The sequence below is a fragment of the Rutilus rutilus genome (assembly GCF_951802725.1).
Source record: "Rutilus rutilus genome assembly, chromosome: 1".
NCBI classification, from domain to species: Eukaryota; Metazoa; Chordata; class Actinopteri; order Cypriniformes; family Leuciscidae; genus Rutilus; species Rutilus rutilus.
In genome coordinates, this window is record NC_140209.1 from 18,695,501 (window position 1) to 18,717,134 (window position 21,634).

The 21,634-nt window shown below is 35.0% G+C and overlaps 1 protein-coding gene across 1 annotated transcript in view; it reads right to left on the bottom strand.

Annotated features, from left to right (window-relative positions):
- Nucleotides 1-21,634, bottom strand: part of LOC311292512 (uncharacterized protein) — a 58,734-nt gene that overhangs the window by 19,723 nt on the left and 17,377 nt on the right. Inside the window, exons 2-4 of the mRNA XM_084412224.1 lie at nucleotides 7,341-7,667; nucleotides 6,878-7,243; nucleotides 6,487-6,573 (exon numbers count right to left, since the gene is read on the bottom strand). Of these exons, the coding sequence (XP_084268350.1) occupies nucleotides 6,487-6,573; nucleotides 6,878-7,243; nucleotides 7,341-7,667 (780 nt within the window). The remainder of the gene's footprint in view (nucleotides 1-6,486; nucleotides 6,574-6,877; nucleotides 7,244-7,340; nucleotides 7,668-21,634) is intronic.

A 21,634-nucleotide genomic window follows, 5' to 3' on the forward strand; every position in this document is an offset into this window, starting at 1 on the left:
TTCTGGAGTTTAGGAAAAGGCGCATTCAAGAGTCATCAGAGCCATTCGGACCTAATAGTGCTCACAGGGAGACAAGTTAATAACAACAGTATTTAATCACTTAAATTCATTAATCATCTTAAAGGTAGCAACCTGCTTAGATTATAGTAGGTGAATTTAGATCACAATCGTACATTCAGTGTACTGTTACTTCTGTAGCCGGAGCCATCGGCCCTGTTTTATGGTGGAGGCTAAAATCAGACAAAGAAGTGGTGTCACTTCTATCATTTAAGGTCTGCATTATTATTTTAAAGACTTCTTTAAAATCATTCAGTTTTACTTCTAAAACATTTACAAATTGTCCTCTAAATTTGTTAAATCTGAACTGCCTGTAGCATGATTTGTTTTAGCTTTTCCGCATCTATGAATCTGTTCAACTGAAACACTGTGCTTTACACAGCCTCAGACAACAGAGACTCTTGAGGCATCAGGACTGGTACACTGCATTCTCATAAACCTTTAACTTCAGACTTTATCTGCCATCTTTTCTTTAACTGTAGCCCATCTTAAGGCATCTTTTCCATAAATTACATGTATTGTAATTTAGACATTACAAATTTCCACTCAGAATGAGTCTCTGTTGCACTGAAACTGTGGCAGTTTCAGTTACAGCACATACCAGATTCAGATAAGCAAACCTGTTTTGGCCTAATCAACATTAACAAGCCTTTGTTTAATCAAATGCCTTTTACACATTTTACATTTAGCAACTGTTAATCCTGTAACACTGCTTCTGTTTATTTTATCTTAAAGAAATAATAAGAATTATTCTAGTTCTTAATAACGTTTAAAATTTCATTTCAATTTTAGTTGTCAGGTTTTCAATTGCCATAATTTAATACCTGACTTCAATGTTTTCTCTAGGAGTTTATCAATCTGCTTCTATGATTCAACTTTTGAGGCTGCGCTCCCTGCTTGTGATACATTTTTTTTTTTTTTTTGATTATCATTATAAATCATTCGTTAGATTTGTCTCTCTATATCATCTAAAACCTTATCAAAGCATTTCATTCAAAACACAATCATCCTTTTAGTGATCGGTACTTTTAATAGTTCTTTCCTTTCAAAAGGAATTCCTTACACTTAAATCTTTCAATCTTCTTACAACCTTTAAAAGTTTCATCTATCAACTTTCTTTTCTCCCTCATTTACTTTTACAGTCATACAGTGGGCATTTACAGTCACTGAATGACCACGCTGACCGCAATAAACACTCTCTGTTATTCTGCCAACAGTCTTATCACTCTGATCTTTCTAACATCTCCACCCTACCTCACACCCCCGAAGCAGTGTGTTGAAAATGTAAACAGAGCCGCTGATAAGCAGTTGTCTGTATTTTTCTATTACAGTCTCGTTTGCAAATTCAATTACAATAGCCGAATCATAATCTTCATCATGTTAACATTGATCTACTTTCTAACCCATATTAACACAGACTTTTCTTAAAATTTGTGTAATTTTGGCACTTTCTTTGTTTGGAGCCAGTTAAGTTATTGTTTATCTTTCCAATCACAATCAAACTTTTACAAAACATCATCTGCAAATCTCTTCAGAGCATGAGCAGAACTGCTTACAGCATTTGCTCTCTTTTATCTCACTATTTATCAGGACTGTTCAGTTACTCTTCATACAGTATTAAAACTTTAACGTGTCATTAATTTCATCAACACTGGTTTTAAAAGCTTATTCTTCTATCAAATGGTTAGTTTGCAGATTCAACATAAATCACAAGATTGTATTATAATTATTCAGTCCTACTTTTCACAGAAAACACAAGATTCTCTAAATCTTCTCAGTCTCTAAATTACACAGACAGCTATCTTAGCCGCTTGCACCTTCAACTCTTGTTACAAAAATATGGCAATCTTTTCTTCAATACTCTTGGTTTCATATCATTAATACAATAAAGCATTCACATCGTAATTTCAATCATTATTTTATCTCTAAAATATAGAATTTTTCCCGTTTTGCTTACATTTGCGTACATGATTCATTATCTTTTATATCATGTTAATCCCTGTTAATCATACTCAATGCCTTTTTATCTAAAATTCACTTCATACAATTTCAACTTAATTTGACTTAACAGGCGTTCATAAATATGAATTGCATCTTTCCCTACATGCCACTTCCTTCTGTATCTGTTCTCTTTTATCTGCTTCTTTCTCATCCAACAATTCACTGTCCGTTCACAGTTTTTACACACGTTTAACACACACACAGCAGCCATTCTGTTTTCCCTCGTTCTTTTCTACTGACTCTTTTACGACATTAAGTCTTATCTTACTCAAGGTTTCCGCTTCGGGAAAATCGTGATATTTGATGATAAATTGGTGTATAAAAACGATCTGGTTTACTGTTAGATGACCCCATTTTGGCTGAGTTCCTCTTTTCTGGATTTCACAATTCGACACGTGTCTTACAGAATCTGTCAAACGTCTTCGACAGACCCGATCTTTTACTCCGAGATCGGACGGACCTCTGCTTGTTTATGTTCCACTCAAAGTTTTCTCACGTGCGCTTATTCGCTCGCTCAATTCTTTTTACTTGATTAATTCAACCTGGTCTTGTAATTACGTTCCACTCAAAGTTCCCCCACGTGCGCTTATTCGCTTGACTCAATTCAATGTGGTAAAACTTCGAGTAGAGCACAATCACCCAGAAACTTCTTAATCCTGTTTTAAACTTTCTCTAAGGTTTACATAAATTTCGAGTAGAACGTAATCATCTCAGCAGCTGTGATTTCTCTGAATCACCAGTGGATCCCCTGTCCACTAACGAGCTAAGTGAGGCAGAAACTGGTCTGCTTTGTCAGATCAATTTCTCCCCATAAACATTTGTGATTAACTGACTCACCTCTCGCTCGTACCAAAAAGCAAAACTCAGCCAATATGGTTCACGTTCACTCACAATTATCAAAATAATTTAACTGTCTCTTACCCTAGATGCTTTTACTGCCTCCGAGTTCTTTCTGAATCCAGTGGGTTCCTCCTGGCCCTGATAGCAGTTTTGGCTCTTCTCTCTCAATTCGGCGAGGTAAGACTAAAGCCTTTTGTGCTTTAGGGTGATCAGTCCGTCAATACGCTTTCTCAGGGCCAGAAGAAACCTCATGGTTCGCACTTCTGACACCAACTTGTTGAGGCAAAAACAAGTAACTAACAAAATAGCATCAGGCATAAGAGACATCAGGATTCAAATTGTCCTTAAAAGATATTTATTCTTGCAAGAATGTTCCCAGTCCATCCACAGTCCAGCTGCAGGCGGAGTGAGACCCAGAGCAGAGGTTGGCCAGCATTTTTATAGTGTTATCTCTTGTCACCCTTCACAGCACAAGGAACAAAAGGGACCCCCCTTGACCCCTCCCCAGCACGGGAATCTCCTTATCTCTGAAATCTCACACACACACACCCTGCAGCTGTATCAATATCATAAAAGAAACTCAAAATACAGCCAAAGAACGCATGGCATTCGTTTGTTAAATCGTTGAAAATAAAATACAAAGAAAAGATGAATTTTCCCACAACAAGCGTCTTCACAGCAAGGGAAATGTTTGGAATAACACGTAGAACTGTGTGCGGCACAGCTTGCCCTTTATATTGTACAACAGACCAATTAAATTAGGCAGAATAACTTTTTATAGGTCTATGTTTGGTTGACTGTTTCATTTTGATAATGAGCAGTCTGCGATATGAAGCAACACCAGAACTGATAGCCTAATATGTTGTGTGAGAGCACGATGCGCGAGCGCCATCACTTGGATTTGTTCCACTGCTGGGAAATAACTTAATACTCTGGGGTGCGTTCTCCGAAACTACCTTAACGCTACGTCGTTCTTAAGTTGTACCTTAAGAAGTACCTTATCGTTAATACGTGGTTTCCGAAACCTTCTTAGTTAAGTATACCTTCTGTAAGTCATACGTTCGTAAGGTTGGTCTGGAGCGCTCTTAGCTATACCTTATCGCTTCTGACGGTTCATACCGCTAGTGGCCACCACTACGCAAAAAGCTTTTTTACATCGCAGTTTAATTACACATAGAAATTTTTATATGAACATTTAATATAAAATCTGATTTAGTATTAAAATTACATTTTTACATTACTTTAAAATTTTACACATAAAATACTTAAGTTGTTATAGCACACCCAGTGTAAGTGTTTTCATTATTAAAGTTTCCATACACTAATGGTTGTTAGTTTTTTTTAATTACAATCCTATGGCACATCAGCTGGCGAACCATTTGACAGAAAAGGCTTAGGAGTCTGTAAAGAAAGATGAGTTTACACAAACTTTATAGTTTTAAATCAAAGACGGCGCCGTCCGCGGAGCCAGTTAGTGTATGTCAACTACATGGCTGGTGGATAATCAGCATACGTTGTGGAGAACATTAACACACTTATGGGCGTAAGGGTTTGGGATTGCACACTTGCTAAATTATAAACACATACTCATATTTATTGCTGCATGTACATATTCAATGAGCCCCGATAAATGCAGTTTGTACTATTTCTTTATAAAGAACATTGTTTTCTCAATACTTTACCTATACCGCTGTGAAGGAAAGAGCGCACAATCGATCATCGAGGCATCGATATCAACCTATTCAGCGCCTCCACCATGGACAGCACCTGCTAAGGTCGAACTTAAGAAGGTTTACCTTAAGCAACATCCTAAGGTATAGTTCGGAGAACACACGTAGGAAAGGTATACCTGTAGTTAAGGTGTACCTTTTGAGTCTTCGTAGCGCGCTAAGAGACAACGTTATCGGAGAACGCACCCCTGTTATTTATAGTCATACAGATAATATGACATCATTCGAAACAGTAAAATGTATATTTTTTATTTGTGTACATTCAAAATGACTACAAAATATCATGCCATTGCAAAATAAATAAAACAAAAGCGTCTCGGTCTCCTTTAAGATCTTTCTGGCGCACACCAACAATTAACCAACATACAACGAATAGCCTTCTTGGCACGCCTACTTTAGAAAGTCAACATTTAGATTATTTAACGTTAAATGCATTATATATGCCTGAGTCACTTTGGAATAAATCACAGTGTGTTTCATGATAAAACGTGACTTAGCCTATACAGTCCGGAAAATAAGCTACAGTATAGGTTATAGCAAATTCAGACCAACTGCTGTTACACAGAGAGAAAGCCCTGTCTAGGCTCTGCTGTTGTACCGAGCCATTCGTTAGTCTAGTTGTTTGATGAGAAAATGAAATGTAACCTAGTTGCAATACACGCGTTTTGTAAGCTCCGTGCAACTGCAGCAGCGGAGCACTATTATTACTAGAATATTAGAAATCTAATACTCAAGCTGTTTTCTCATTTTTCTACTCTTAATATTAAATTAAAAAACGACTGAACGAAAGATACACAGATTCTCTTGAACCACCACCGCGTTTGCGGCAGGAAAACTACTGCAGTGCAGCCAAAATGCTCTGTTCGACTTATCTGAGATCCTTTACTCTTCCCTGTGGATGACCTGTGACCTACTTTCTGTAAGATCTGAATTTTCAGTTTTGGTTTGAATTTTAGAAAACTGAATTTGAAGTTCTGAAATTTTTCTTCATCTTGAAAGCTTCAATCTGTATTTTTTAAAACTGAATATTTGCAGTCTAAGAATATTCAGAACAAAAAAATAGCTGTTTGAAAATACATGTCTAAAAAATTCAGCCATAAAAACATTTCAATTCGTTACATTTCAAATGTTCAATATTCGTTTAAAGAAATCAAATTCAGACCTATTTAAAATACCACATAAAATTTAAATTTGTTAGATTACACTTGTAAATAATTCAAATTTACACAATTCAAATTCAAATCATATTGTCATACTATAAGCTCCATAAGATAATTATTTTTATTTAAGGTAAAAAATATTCTTAAAAAAAAAGATATTTAAATCAGTTTATTTCATATTGGGGTCATAACACACCCAGACTTGATGAATAACTGAAGTTTTATATGTTAAACTTGTTGCCGAGCATTTCGAGTGTACGGCTTATTTTGTGTTTCTCTCTCTTTTTGTATATTTGTTTTGTTTACTTTCACATGTATGTTTTTTGATAATTGTGTGAGTGGATGAGCAGTATTTTATGTCTGTCTGGTGTTTTTCATGGATCTACAGTGAATGCGCTGCATGGATGAGCTCAACATATCGTCTTCATGTGACGCTTTCTGGGAGAATCGAGTGAAAGAACCGGAGTGTTATATGAACACACTACTCTCACTGTTTATACTAAACATGTCCTAGAATATGCATAAGTACGCTCATTGGGACACACCATAAAAGTCCATGAAATGAAACTAAAACAACAACTCAATGTGACAATCATACTGTAGAATATGACAGTCATATGTTGATGAGTGAACACTGAAGATAACTCTAGCATTATGCTCTGAAAAGCACTGATGTGAGAAAGACAGTGATGATGTACCTTTAGAAATGTGTGTGTTTATAGTTGAGGGATCCTGAGAGTGTGTGATGTGGACTGGATTCACTGCTGTCGCTGAATCAGCTTGAGCTGTGAAGATGAATGTTATCAGATGATTAATAATGTACAATATGACATTCATATTTTAACTTTGATCATCATATTACATAAAAAGTTAATATTTTTGCTGTCAAGTTTCAATTCCTTTATTATGTCCAGCATCATGTTTTGGACTGTTACTTCACTGCAGTTCATTAGTTTGAAGCAATGCTTTGAGTTACTCTTCTGTGAGAGTCAAAGAAGCTTTTGTTCCCTCAGTTTGTTCTGGTTCAGTGATACTGACAGACCTTAGTGTTACTGACATTATGAGGGTCTTCTAACACTGTTTTCTCACCTGAATACTTGACAGTGTATCTGACTGAGGTCTTGACTTGCTTTCTCTGAGTAAGCTGACATCTCCACTCTCTGTTGTTATCTTCATTCAGGAGTGTTGTAGTCAGAGTGATGATACAGTGATATTGATCTGATGATGATAATATCTGATATCTGGAGTCTGTCTTCAGATCAACACCAGCCTGATTCACCCACAACAGCTCAACTCCCTCAGAATGAACCAGATCATCACAGGAGAGTCCAGTCTCTGAATACAACTGACAGGAGAGAGTCACAGAGCGGCCTGGACTGATCTCAGTCTGTGATGATGAAGATGAAGATGAAGATGATGATGATGATGAAGATGATAATGATGGAGACACTGAAACTAAACACAAGACACAAATCACAGACTCTTCAATCATCATCTGAGTTTAAAGGGAGAATCTGCCATTTTTAAATTGACCACATAATCATAAACTTACCATGAAGAACATGCAGATAAACACGTGCATCAGGTCCTTGGTGTTGTCCGTTCACATATTGTTGGCAGATGTAAGATCCATAATCTTCTTCTGTGACGTTCTTGATGTTCAGAGAGCAGTCAGACTCCAGACTCAGTCTCTCATGTTTCTCTTTGTCTTTATTATTTATCCCTAATTTAATCAGTTCAACTGCTGCTGAATGTCTGAATTTGTTATAGTAGATCCATATAGTTTTAGATTTGCAGTCAGAAAGAGCATTATTACAGGACAGACGAGCATTTTCACCAGAACTGATGAACACATGATCATCATCCACTCCACTGATACCTGAAACACAGTATATCTCAGTGATCATTATGATATTAATAAATGAAAACAATAAACCATACCAGCATAAAAAGCAGAAGATTCAAATCATACAGTCTTTTATAATAATAGGAATAAGAAATAATGTAATATCATCATATCTTGAACTCTTGATGTCAGCTTTGTCATAAACATTACTGGACGGCACAGGATTAGTTGATCCTCCTCTTCAACCGTAGAAAATACACTAATAACTGACCTTAAAAGCTCTTTATCTGTTCTGTGTTTCTCTCTTTCCTTCAAACTCACCCTACTGTGACTTATGCACAGCTAAATACAAAATAACAATTCAAAACCCACAAAGAATATTTGTGGAACAGTTCCCAAAGGAAGGAGCAAAACTCAGGGAAGGTTTGCTGGGATCAGTAGTTCACTCTCCATCCAGACACAGTCGTGATGATACTGTACTTCTGTTCTCTGACCACACAACATCACTGAGCTGAGCTGAACACTCGTTGTGTAGATATTGTTGTGTTAGGTGTGTGAATATGTGCTAGTTGTGTTGCTACGGTAATGCTGGCATTTTAATCAAATATATCGATTGTTTTGGTAAACCAAAATGATAATTAAAGTCATGTTTGCATGTGTTTTATATTGGGATTTTCCAGGTAGTTTTGTACAGTACTGTATTAACTGTATTGTTTTATTGGTTTATGCTTCGATTAGCTTGCGCTCCAAATTTGATTGTAAATGTGCCTCGTGTGTGTCTTTACAGGTATGTTTGGGCTTCCTTTTGAGTCCATATATGTTGAATGATGTAAATAAATAGTAAAAGAACTACAAATAACCTTTATCTTTTATTTGTTTGTTTGTTTGGGTGAGTTTGAAGGGAAAGAGAGCAACACAAAACAGATAAAGACCTTTTAAGGGTATTTCTTATTCTTTCTTAAAGAGGCAGTTTGATTAGGTTTTTCCATAAATGTGAATGAATGCATTAACTATCAAACATGTACTAACTGTAAAATCTAATTAGTTGGACTTACTTAAAAAAAGCATGCAAACCGATTGCCTTAAAAAAAGCAAGTAAACCCAGGTGAAAAATACGTAGTATTAAATGTAGGGATGTCCCGATCCGATCACATGATCGGAAATCGGGCCCGATCACGTGTTTTCAGACTCGATCGGAATCGGACGTTACCTCCCGATCAGGACTCGGATATATATGTATATATATTCTCATTATTTTTTAACACATCTATAGTTATGCGGTGGCAAAGAGTTACGCCGGTTTCACATTGCACGCGCGTAAGCAGCGCAGGAGCAGTGCGTATGGTGAGCAGGAGCAGGACACGCGCGTTTTGCTTTCACACTGGCAGTGTTTGTCACGCGCGGCTGAACCGCGGGTTGTGTACAGACAGAGTACTCTATAATGGATAAGTTGGCATTGCTTTTTTTCGTTTTCAAATACATTTAAGAGAAAAGACTTGTCAAGAAGCTTATTTTATTAATAATTTCATTTATATAACTTTTGGTTCATCTTTGTTTTTATTGTTATGGCAACAAGTTTGTTTTTGGATTTTTTTTTTTTTTTTTTTACATTGCTGTTGGTCATTTGATTGACTGTTTAAAACACAATAGATGTCATCAATGCACTTTTTGGATAAAACTGCAGTGTATTTTGGCCATGATCAATGTATTGTCACTTTAATTCAGCAAAAGCGGCGCAGCAAAATTAGACTCGGCGCCGAAACGATCGCGGCACTCCTGCTCTGCTCTGCTATACGCACTGCCGCGCCACCTCTGCGACTGCGTGCGGTAAAGACTAGTTTAATCTGTTAACATGGGCGGCGAAAAAAATACGCGCTGCACGCTCTGCTAACAGTGCAGTGTGAAACCGGCGTAAGAGTTAGGAGTGCAGTTCCTAAAAGCACATTACTGGCTTTGCAAACACTGTGGCACTTTTATTTTTTATTTGTTTACATGCCTACCGGGTATTTAAGTTGAGGTGCTATTTGTTTATATATTAGACTTTTTTATATTTACTGTTGCACTTAAGTCCAAAAGTGAAGAATTTATTTATTACTTGATTGTTCAAGCTACCTCACAGAAGTGCTCTGTTTGTTAACAGAGTTGTTGAATGTTAAAATAAGGTGAATTAAATAAAAAATAAGGAACATCCTGGATCTGTTTTTTCGCTCTTCTTTATTCTTTTTTTATGTATTATAGAAGTATCGGATCGGGACTCGGTATCGGCAGATACTCAAAATCAAATGACTCGGACTCGGACTCGAGGGCAAAAAAACCTGACCGGGACATCCCTAATTAAATGTATTAAAAATATACTTGAAATACAAATAGTATGTTTATAATACATTTGTATTACCAACATGTTTATTTGAAGTGCATTAAAAATACATTGAATTGCATTTTAATATATTTATAAAAAGTATACTAGAAGTACATTGGTAATAAATATATGCTTAATAATACTTTAAATAAATATGCTAAACACAAGCATAATTTTAATATATTTCTAAAAAGTGCACAATAAGTACATTGGTAATAAATATATGCTTAGTTACATTTTTAGGAAATATGCTAAACACAATCATACCATTTGTGTGAAGTTTTAGTTTATTTAAAGAAAACATACTTATGTTGCTCTTACTTAAAGTACATTTTATGTGTAACTTGTGTAAAGAACATAGCAAAATGATTAAGCTTTTAGTTTGTTTAAAGTGCTTTAAACACTTAGGCCTACTGCAATATATTTGTAATATTTATGTATTTATCATTTTAATATTTTAGATTTTTTGTATAATGTACCAACTTCTAATGTATTATAAACATTTGTCATCTATTATTAAGCATTGCAATAAGCACTTCAAATTAATGTTGTTCACTTGTTTGTAGGCAGTGCCGTCGCAGGTGGGGTGCGAGGCCCTGTGCGAACTTGAAATGTGAGGCCCTGCTCTTTGATGTGGATGCTCAATTGCGCATGACACACGGACGTAGCTGTTCTAGTTCTATTGCACGCATAACCTCGCTGCAATACGTTTTTATCAAGTAAAATAATACAGCATAATCATGCACATAGTCTCAGAGTCAGCTATGACTTTTTGCTATTTATTTCAGAGGGAAAAAAATCAAATGTGCAACGAGCGGCTTTACATCAAGTCAGCTCGAGAATTTTCATGTGAATATATACATAGATCCGCCTATATTAAAACGTGTATCTTAATGGTCCAGTGGAAGAACTTTCGCCTATTGTGTCAGAGGTTTTCGGTTCTAGTCCACCCTCGGATAGTTTTTTTTTTTCGTATAGTTTTTTCCCTCATCAAAACCGATTATGTTCATCAGTGATTGTATATCAAGCAGGGACACATTTGTGTGCATTATGTTTGGTGATTTCACCAGAACGAAGACAGTATTCGCAACGGATTGAAGCGCGCGTCCGAGTGAAGTTAGTGCGGTGTGTGCGCGAGCCACACGAGAAAACACTGTATCCGCCCACTGATAGCAGCGGCAACGAGCACTTTGATCACTTGATTTAAAAAAACATTTAAGCGCTAGATCATCTCTTATTTAAAAAACCAACGAAATGAATGCTCTGCCAGTTAACTGGAGATGTTTTATTTGTAGAATTGTTATATTCGTGCCGCGAAATGGTTTAAAAAGTGGTGGGGACAACAACAAAAAAATATGTAAAAAAAAAAAAAAAAAAACAGCAGGATTGCGAGGCCCCCTAGTGGCGCGAGGCCCTGTGCGGTTGCACAGTTCGCACAGTCTATGCGACGGCTCTGTTTGTAGGCTATACTTGTAAAGGGCTACACTGTAAGAAAAATCTGTAGAAATTACAGTATTACTGGCAGCTACTTGCCAGTAACTTACTATAGATTTAAATTGATGTTATTTACTGGCAACAATTTGTTCAAAATTAAATGAACATTAAACATTAACAAGTCTTTATCTTTACAGAATAAAACTAAAATAACAGCCTCATGCAAAGCATTCTGGGAACCAAAATCTGAAGGAAAAAAACAGAAAAAGGTTGATGAAGATTTCTGGTTCCCAGAATGCTTTGCATTAGATTGTTATTTTATAGTTTTATTCTGTAAAGACAAAGACTTGTTAATGTTTAATGTTCATTTAACTTTGAACAAACTGTTGCCAGTAAATAACATAAATTTAAATCTACAGTAAGTTACTGGCAAACAGCTGCATAACTACAGCTAATTTTTTACAGTGTAGGCTGTTGTCCATTACATGATATGTTTTTACTACTGAAATTCCCACAAGGATATCAACATCATATTATTTTAAATGCATCATAGATACATTTTCCAAAGATGTTTAAATGTTGTCCAAAAATATGTTGTACTTGTTTAAATTTGAAAAATACACTCAAAAAAAAAATTTGGTCTAAAAATAAGATTTATGTATTTAAATTGCATAACAAATTTCCATGCATTTGGATTACATAGTTTTAACATAAACCAATCAATAATCTGAATGTGATTCATATTTTTAAGTCATATATAAATGAAACAGATAAGATTTATGTAATTGTATTAATAAACTGAATGTGATTTATATTTGTCAGTCGTATGTAAATGAAACAGGTAAGATTTATGTAATAGTACACAGAAAAACGCCCATGTTAAATTAACACTGCTCAGTGTTCATATGTGTGCACACTACAGAGATAAAGCGGTGTTGAAGTTAATGAGATAATTAAGTGATGATTGAGCATTAATTATGAACACCTACTGTTAACAAGCAGAATCACTGAAGGAAAGAGAAACACAAGAACTACAGCTGACTTCAGACACAGCCTTAGATGAAATCAACTGAAGAGAAAAGAAGACATTAAATCTGTGAAGATCTCAGCAGAGGAGGATTAAACAACTCCACAAACAGCATTACCAGCTTCACTTATTACTAACCAGACTGACTTTATTTCATTTCCGTTTGAATGAAATCAATAGTTGTATTTTAAAGTCACCATGATGGTGGTTAGCGTTTGCTTTAGTTGGGCTCTTGACCATTGACTCTTTAATATAACATTCTTCTGCTATAATTATGTGTTTATAAAACACATTTGTTGCAGCAAGAAAGCCAAGAGAAAATGAGATCAAGTTATATTGGCTGTTTATTGATGATGATGACGACAAAGTCATCATCATGTAATTGCCTCATTTGCTGATCTTGTTCAGTGTCTAATGCTTTTTAATATTGTTTTATTCATAACAGAACCCATTTGATTTTAAAGCATGAAATCTAACAGTGTTTATCAAACAATATATATATATATATATATATATTTTTATAGTTAGTGCACAAAAACCTGTCATCTATGGTGTTACTTAGACTCACACAGACATCAAGAAACAGCATATGAATCTCAACAATGGTGACAAAAGATACAAAAAATCCAGCTGCATAATTTATTAATGCCGCAATGCATGCTGGGAGATATGGGTGAGTTTTGATTGGTGGTACCCAGCATGCACTGCAGTATGAAGCATTTCATTGATTGTCACCATTGTTGAGAGTCATACACTGATTATTGATGTCTAAGTAATAATGTAGAAGAGAAAGTTTAATGCACTAAATGTTTTTAAAATTCTTTATATTATTTGATTAACTGTTGGATCTAATGCTGTCAGGTCACACAGCTACTATAATAAATAAAACAAAATCACATAACCCCAATAATCAAAGCATTAGACACTGAAAAAGATAAGTGATTCAGGCCACAATATGATGATTACACCTTCATCAATAAACAGCCAATATCACTTGATCTCATTTTCTCTTGGCTTTTCCGCTGCAACAAACGTGTTTTATAAACACATAATTATAGCAGCCAGAGAAAATGTTATATTAAAGAGTCAATGGTCAAGAGCACAACTAAAGCAAACGCTAACCACCATCATGGTGACTTTAAAATACAACTATTGTTTTCATTCAAACAGAAATGAAATAAAGTCAGTCTGGTTAGTAATAAGTGAAGCTGGTAATGCTGTTTGTGGAGTTGTTTAATCCTCCTCTGCTGAGATCTTCACAGATTTAATGTCTTCTTTTCTCTTCAGTTGATTTCATCTAAGGCTGTGTCTGAAGTCAGCTGTAGTTCTTGTGTTTCTCTTTCCTTCAGTGATTCTGCTTGTTAACAGCAGGTGTTCATAATTAATGCTCAATCATCACTTAATTATCTCATTAACTTCAACACCGCTTTATCTCTGTAGTGTGCACACATATGAACACTGAGCAGTGTTAATTTAACATGGGCGTTTTTCTGTGTACTATTACATAAATCTTACCTGTTTCATTTACATACGACTGACAAATATAAATCACATTCAGTTTATTAATACAATTACATAAATCTTATCTGTTTCATTTATATATGACTTAAAAATATGAATCACATTCAGATTATTGATTGGTTTATGTTAAAACTATGTAATCCAAATGCATGGAAATTTGTTATGCAATTTAAATACATAAATCTTATTTTTAGACCAAATTGTTTTTTTGAGTGTACGAATAACACACGTGAGAGTCAAGAGCCGTTGAACGGCTGTGATTGGTTCTTGTGATAATAATGAGCTCACACCTCACTCAGAGCTTCAGTTGCTGTGCGTATGTTCCTTACTGGAGCGATCGTGTTTCTTTAGAGGACTTGGAGGAAACCACGCGATTCATATGGATTAGGTGATGTTTTTTGTGATTAACCCATTTGTGCCCAAATTTTTCTGAATGGTTTTATGCATATAATTGTGTTAATAGTGTCCTATGTGAACATGTTCTGCATTTATTTTCCCCAGGTTTTTTTTTTCTTTTCATCTTTTCAATCATATTTGAATGTGCGGCAACTAATAGTTGCCGGTGGGCAAATATGTTGTATGCTCCCCCTCAATGTCAAATATGAATAGGAGGAGAACATTTGGCATTTATCTTAAAATAACTGCTTTCAACAGATCAATCTTTATTCTAGGGCTGGGCGATTTAAATCGCGATATTGTTATGCGCATCTCGTCAGTAAAGCCGGTTCCTTGATTAGTAGTAAATCACCATCACCTGCTTTCAGATGGAGCGGCATTTAGGGCTGAGGAGATAATTAAGTGATTAATTTAGTGATGATTGAGCATTATTGAAGACACCTGATGTTAACAAGCAGAATCACTGAAGAAGAAAATCACAAATTGTAAGTTACCATTAAGGTGATGGGTGTTTGCTTTAGTTGGGCTCTTGACCATTACATGTTTACTCTAATAGTTACTGTTGTTTTGTCTGCTGTTATTGATTTATAACAGTTAAATGAACAAAGTAAAATGTTATGTTATAGTGCTGGTTATGTTTTGACATAATCATGCTGTGATCTGAAAAACTTATTGAGATAGTTTGGTTTAACTTATTAGCAGCAGTTTAGTGATTCTTCAGCCTATGGTTATCAGTACTTTACTTATAATTCAAAATATTTAATAAACATTGTTCTGATCAAAAGACATTCAAATAAATTTATTTAAAACACAGACATCAATAATCAGCCTGTGAATCTCAACAATGGTGACAATAATAAAGCATGTTGCAGTGGCTGCCACCAATCACAACTCATTAATGGCTCCCATCATGCATTGCGGTATGAATAAATTATGATCTGAATTGTCTATGTAATTTACTTTTCCTAATTGAATATTCTGCTCCTCACCATTGTTGAGATGCATAGACTGAATCTTGACATCTGTGTGTGCCTAAAAGAATGATTTTTTTTTAACAAGTTTTAAGAAATCCTTTATATTATATAAAAAATTCTGGGCATTTATGCAGATTCACTAACCAACAACATAAATCGAAGTCAGAAAGAAGGATTTCAATGAGTTCAGTGATCAAGTTCAAATGATGATTGTCATAATATAACCAACACCATCAGATCACTTTTTTCTTCGTTCAACTGGTGATTATAATTCAGAAACAACAGACAAACAAAATTTAAAGTTAATAATATAAGGGTCAAGAGCCCAACTAAAGCAACCATTGATCGTCATAACGGTAACTTACAATTTGAGATTTTCTCCTTCAGTGATTCTGCTTGTTAACATCAGATGTCTTCAATAATGCTCAATCATCACTAAATTAATCACTTAATTATATCATTAACTTAAACACTCTTGAGTGTGGACTCATATACTCCCAGGAGTGTTAATTTAACACTGGAGTTTTTGCTGTGTACAAAGAGCCGTAGTTAACTGACAAGCTGAGCCATATCGCATTAATTATCGCTGGCGATACGTCCGCGATATTAATGCGATATGGCTCAGCTTGTCAGTTAACTACGGCTCTTTGTAGTAAATGCCGCTCCATCTGAAAGCAGGTGATGGTGATTTACTACTAATCAAGGAACCGGCTTTACTGACGAGATGCGCATAACAATCTCACGATATATATCGCCCAGCCCTAGCGGCATTTACTACAAAGAGCCGTAGTTAGCTGACAAGCTGAGCCAAATCACATCAATATCGCGGACGTATCGCCAGCGATTTTTAATGCGATATGGCTCAGCTTGTCAGTTAACTACGGCTCTTTGTACACAGCAAAACCTCCAGTGTTAAATTAACACCCCTGGGAGTGTATGAGTCCACACTCAAGAGTGTTTAAGTTAATGAGATAACTAAGTGATTAATTTAGTGATGATTGAGCATTATTGAAGACACCTGATGTTAACAAGTAGAATCGCTGAAGGAGAAAATCGCAAATTGTAAGTTACCATTATTGTGATGGGTAGTTGCTTTAGTTGGGCTCTGAGCCTTTCATGTGTTCGCTACTTTAGATTTTGTTTGACGGTTGTATCTGAGTTAAAACTGCCAGTTGAACAAAGAATAAAAAGTGATCTGTGTTGGATATATTATGACAATCATCATTTGAACTTGATCACTGAGCTCATTAAGATCCTTCTTTCTGAATTCGATTTATGTTGTTGGTTAAAGAATAACTGTGAATCTAAATAAATGGCCAGAATTTTTTATATAATATAAAGGATTTTTTAAAAGAAAAATCATTCTTTTAGGCACACACAGATGTCAAGATTCAGTCTATGCATCTCAACAATGGTGAGGAGCAGAATATTCAATGAGGAAAAGTAAATTACATAGACAATTCAGATAATAATTTATTCATACCGCAATGCATGATGGGAGCCATTAATGAGTTGTGATTGGTGGCAGCCACTGCAACATGCTTTATTATTGTCACCATTGTTGAGATTCACAGGCTGATTATTGATGTTTGTGTTTTAAATGAATATGTCTGAACATCTTTTTGATCAGAGCAATGTTTATTAAATATTTTGAATTATAAGTAAAGTCCTGATAATCATAGGCTGAAGAATCACAAAACTACTGCTAACAAGTTAAACCAAACTATCTTAATATGTTTCATTTTTCAGATCACAGTATGATTATGTCAAAACATAACCAACACTATAAGATAACATTTTACTTTGTTCATTTAACTGTTATAAATCAATAACAGCCAGAGGTGGAAGTAACGAATTACAACTACTCACGTTACTGTAATTAAGTAGTTTTTTTGGGTACTTGTACTTTTTTGAGTATATTTTTAAATCTGTAATTTTACTTGTACTCAAGTACATATTAAGCTAAGTAATCTACTTCGCTACTTGTAAAATCACATTTCGTTACTGAGTACAATTTGAATTGATATTCAAATCTTTGAATGGCATTTCGGTAGCCAATAAAAATATTCGATCGTAAACGGACCAATAAAACCCCTGATATTTGCACTGAATGAAAGCCGCCGCAGTCGCAGCAGGTTTTGAAGAGCTGATCATGAAGGAGGCGAGGAGCTCAGAGTGATTAATGGCTGGACTGAAAGTTTGGAACAACAAACTACATAGTAGTATTGTCAAAATATCTATATTTTACCAGCTGCTAGGGCTGCACGATTAATCGCATGAGATTGTTATGCGCATCTCGTCAGTAAAGCCGGTTCCTTGATTAGTAGTAAATCACCATCACCTGCTTTCAGATGAAGCGGCATTTAGGGCTGAGGAGATAATTAAGTGATTAATTTAGTGATGATTGAGCATTATTGAAGACACCTGATGTTAACAAGCAGAATCACTGAAGAAGAAAATCACAAATTGTAAGTTACCATTAAGGTGATGGGTGTTTGCTTTAGTTGGACTCTAGACCATTATATGTTTACTTTAATATTTACTGTTGTTTGTCTGCTGTAATTGATTTATAACAGTTAAATGAACAACGTAAAATGTTTGTTTATAGTGTTGGTTATGTTTTGACATAATCATGCTGTGATCTGAAAAAGGAAACTTATTGAGATAATTTGGTTTAACTTGTTAGCAGCAGTTTAGTGATTCTTCAGCCTATGATTATCCGTAGCCTACTTTACTTACAATTCAAAATATTTAATAAACATTGTTCTGATCATAAGACATTCAGATAAATTCATTTAAAACACAGACATCCATCAGCCTGTGAATCTCAACAATGGTGACAATAATAAAGCATGTTGCAGTGGCTTCCACCAATCACAACTCATTAATGGCTCCCATCATGGATTGCGGTATGAATAAATTATTATCTGAATTGTCTATGTAATTTACTTTTCCTAATTGAATATTCTGCTCCTCACCATTGTTGAGATGCATAGACTGAATCTTGACCTCTGTGAATCTTGACCTTCTGTGCCTAAAAGAATGATTTTTTTTTAAGAAATCCTTTATATTATATCAAAAATTCTGGGCATTTATGCAGATTCACTAACCAACAACATAAATCGAAGTCAGAAAGAAGGATTTGAATGAGTTCAGTGATCAAGTTCAAATGATGATTATCATAATATCGCCAACACCATCAGATCACTTTTTTCTTTGTTCAACTGGTGATTATAATTCAGAAACAACAGACAAACAAAATCGAAAGTTAATAATATAAGGGTCAAGAGTCCAACTAAAGCAACCATTGATCGTCATAACGGTAACTTACAATTTGTGATTTTCTCCTTTAGTGATTCTGCTTGTTAACATCAGGTGTCTTCAATAATGTTCAATCATCACTAAATTAATCACTTAATTATCTCATTAACTTAAACACTCTTGAGTGTGGACTCATACACTCCCAGGAGTGTTAATTTAACACTGGAGTTTTTGCTGTGTACAAAGAGCCGTAGTTAACTGACAAGCTGAGCCATATCGCAGTAAATATCGCTGGCGATACATCCGCGATATTAATGCGATATGGCTCAGCTTGTCAGTTAACTACGGCTCTTTGTAGTAAATGCCGCTCCATCTGAAAGCAGGTGATGGCGATTTACTACTAATCAAGGAACCGGCTTTACTGACGAGATGCGCATAACAATCTCATGCGATTAATCGTGCAGCCCTACCAGCTGCGCATTCTCATTCTCTCATCTCAACGACAGCGAGTTTGACACACCCGCCTCCTCTCAGCGCGGGATTGCAGGTAACGTTAGGCCTATTAGCCTACGCATAATTTTATTAATACCTGCAAGTTTCTATGGCATATTTTAATGGCAAATGTCACGAACAATATTATAACACGAGGGCACATTCATGTAATCGCAGAAAACTGGACGCGAGCTCTCAAATATACGAACGAACTGGACTCGGATATTGAGTGTGCGCTCTCGGACTGTGTGTCATATCATGTGCAATCGCGAATCTCTCCAAGTGGTTCTCACTGCAGACTCAAATGACGTCCAGCTCCAATCTCTCCATGCTCTTGAATTAAACGCTGTCAAAAGTTATGAAAAATCTAGTCTTTTTGCAAATTAAATTCAGTTTGAATTGAAATCAAGCTTCCTTGTGCTGTGTGTGAGCTATTGCAACAGTTCACGTTACCCTATTGTAAAGACAAATACACTGAGTGAGTAAATATTAGATTATTGTAATGGTTATTGATCAATGTTTAAATATGTAAACAAAAGCCTAAATTAAAATTTCACCTTATAAAGTGGACGTGTCTCTTTAGAAGACTTGAATTAAAATTTTCCATTCAAATAGATTACTGTTACAATGAGTGTTGTGCTTTTCAATGCTTGAAAATAATGATTGCTTTGACAAAATGGATGGACAAAAATGTAGATATTAAAATATTTAGTATGTAGTAGTTTTCCCGATGGTATTAAAAATTATAGGCTAGGCCTACTGAATATTGACATATTTCAAGGTGTCATATTGAAGTTAGAAATTCCAGTATCCACTAATTAATGTCCTTTGACAATAAGGTAAAAACGTGTTAAAAGTAGCTATTTTCTACATAAATTTATGATTTTGTTGAATATTTTTATTGGTAATGCATTAACTATCGCCAGCTAAAAAGTAATTAGTAACTAGTACTCTGAGTAGTTTTTGAGAAGAGTAATTTGTACTTTTACTTAATTACTTTTTTGACACCAGTACTTTTACTTGTAATTGAGTATTATTTCAGCAATGTAACGGTACTTGTACTTGAGTACAAATTTTCAGTACTCTTTCCACCTCTGATAACAGCAGACAAACAGCAGTAACTATTAAAGGAAACAGATAATGGTCTAGAGCCCAACTAAAGCAAACACCCATCACCTTAATGGTAACTTACAATTTGTGATTTTCTCCTTCAGTGATTCTGCTTGTTAACATCAGGTGTCTTCAATAATGCTCAATCATCACTAAATTAATCACTTAATTATCTCCTCAGCCCTAAATGCCGCTTCATCTGAAAGCAGGTGATGGTGATTTACTACTAATCAAGGAACCGGCTTTACTGACGAGATGCGCATAACAATATCGCGATTGAAATCGCCCAGCTCTAATGTTAATGGCAAAGGTGTAAATTCACTCTATATAGCACAAACAGGGCTACCATAATATACGAGCAACGTGTATGTAGATGTTTGTATTTTTAAGAGAATAATGTTTATGCGTGGTTATTGGAAAAAATTAAAATGAAAGTTGCTGAATTAAGACCACAAAACACATATTAAATATGTGTCCACAAGACTTTTGACTAATTGATTTTGTCCCTTTGAGTTCTAGCTTCAAAATTATGTGAAAATAGTCTTGCTTTATCGTTCACAAAAAAAAATACATTGATTTAAATGGTGTAAAACAGGTTTTGCTTGGAAAGCCAATATGCGAGGGGGCGTGAAGGAGGAGTAGTTTACACCTTAAATTACAATGTCCCACCCACTCTGCATAATGACTCTGCATAATTAGCCATTCATTCAGGTGTGACACTGACTGAGCCACAATACAAGGACAAAAGATGTATTTAGAAGAAGACTTATATTGACCATTTAAGATTTCGCTTACATCTATCTTGTAAATATGTTTTGCTATTTTATTAAAAATGTTACAATTACAACAATAATTACAATTTCAACAATATTTCAAGTGTACTCTTTCTTTGTAAAAAAGAAAAAGAAAAAAGATTATAGGCCTACATTTTATCATATGTATTCATCATTTTGAATATAGCAAATATATATGTGACCTGATCCAGCAAAATGAGTCACAGTGACCCACATTTCAAAACTGATATTTTGGTATTACTGGAAAGAGGAGACCATAAGCTTTCAAATGATATCCTAGTCAAAGTCATACCTTGAATGGTTGTAAATATATACACATTTGAATTATGGTCGTCTGCCCTCTTTTTCCAATTGAAAACCTGAGAAAATCGCTTTTAAAGTTTTTTGCCCGTTTTTTGTTGATATCTTTCAAAATCTATTGCATTTAAAGGGATGAACTATTTATTGTACAGCTTAATTTGACCAAAGACTTTAATATATGCTATTATGCCAGGCTGAAGCTCAAATTATTTTAAAGTTTTTATTTGAATAAATAATTTAAAAGGCACTTTTACAAACATTTACTAAAATCAGAAAGATTGAACAGAGGTGCTACAGTTTTGCTTGAGAGAGGGTGTGTGTGTGTGTGTGTG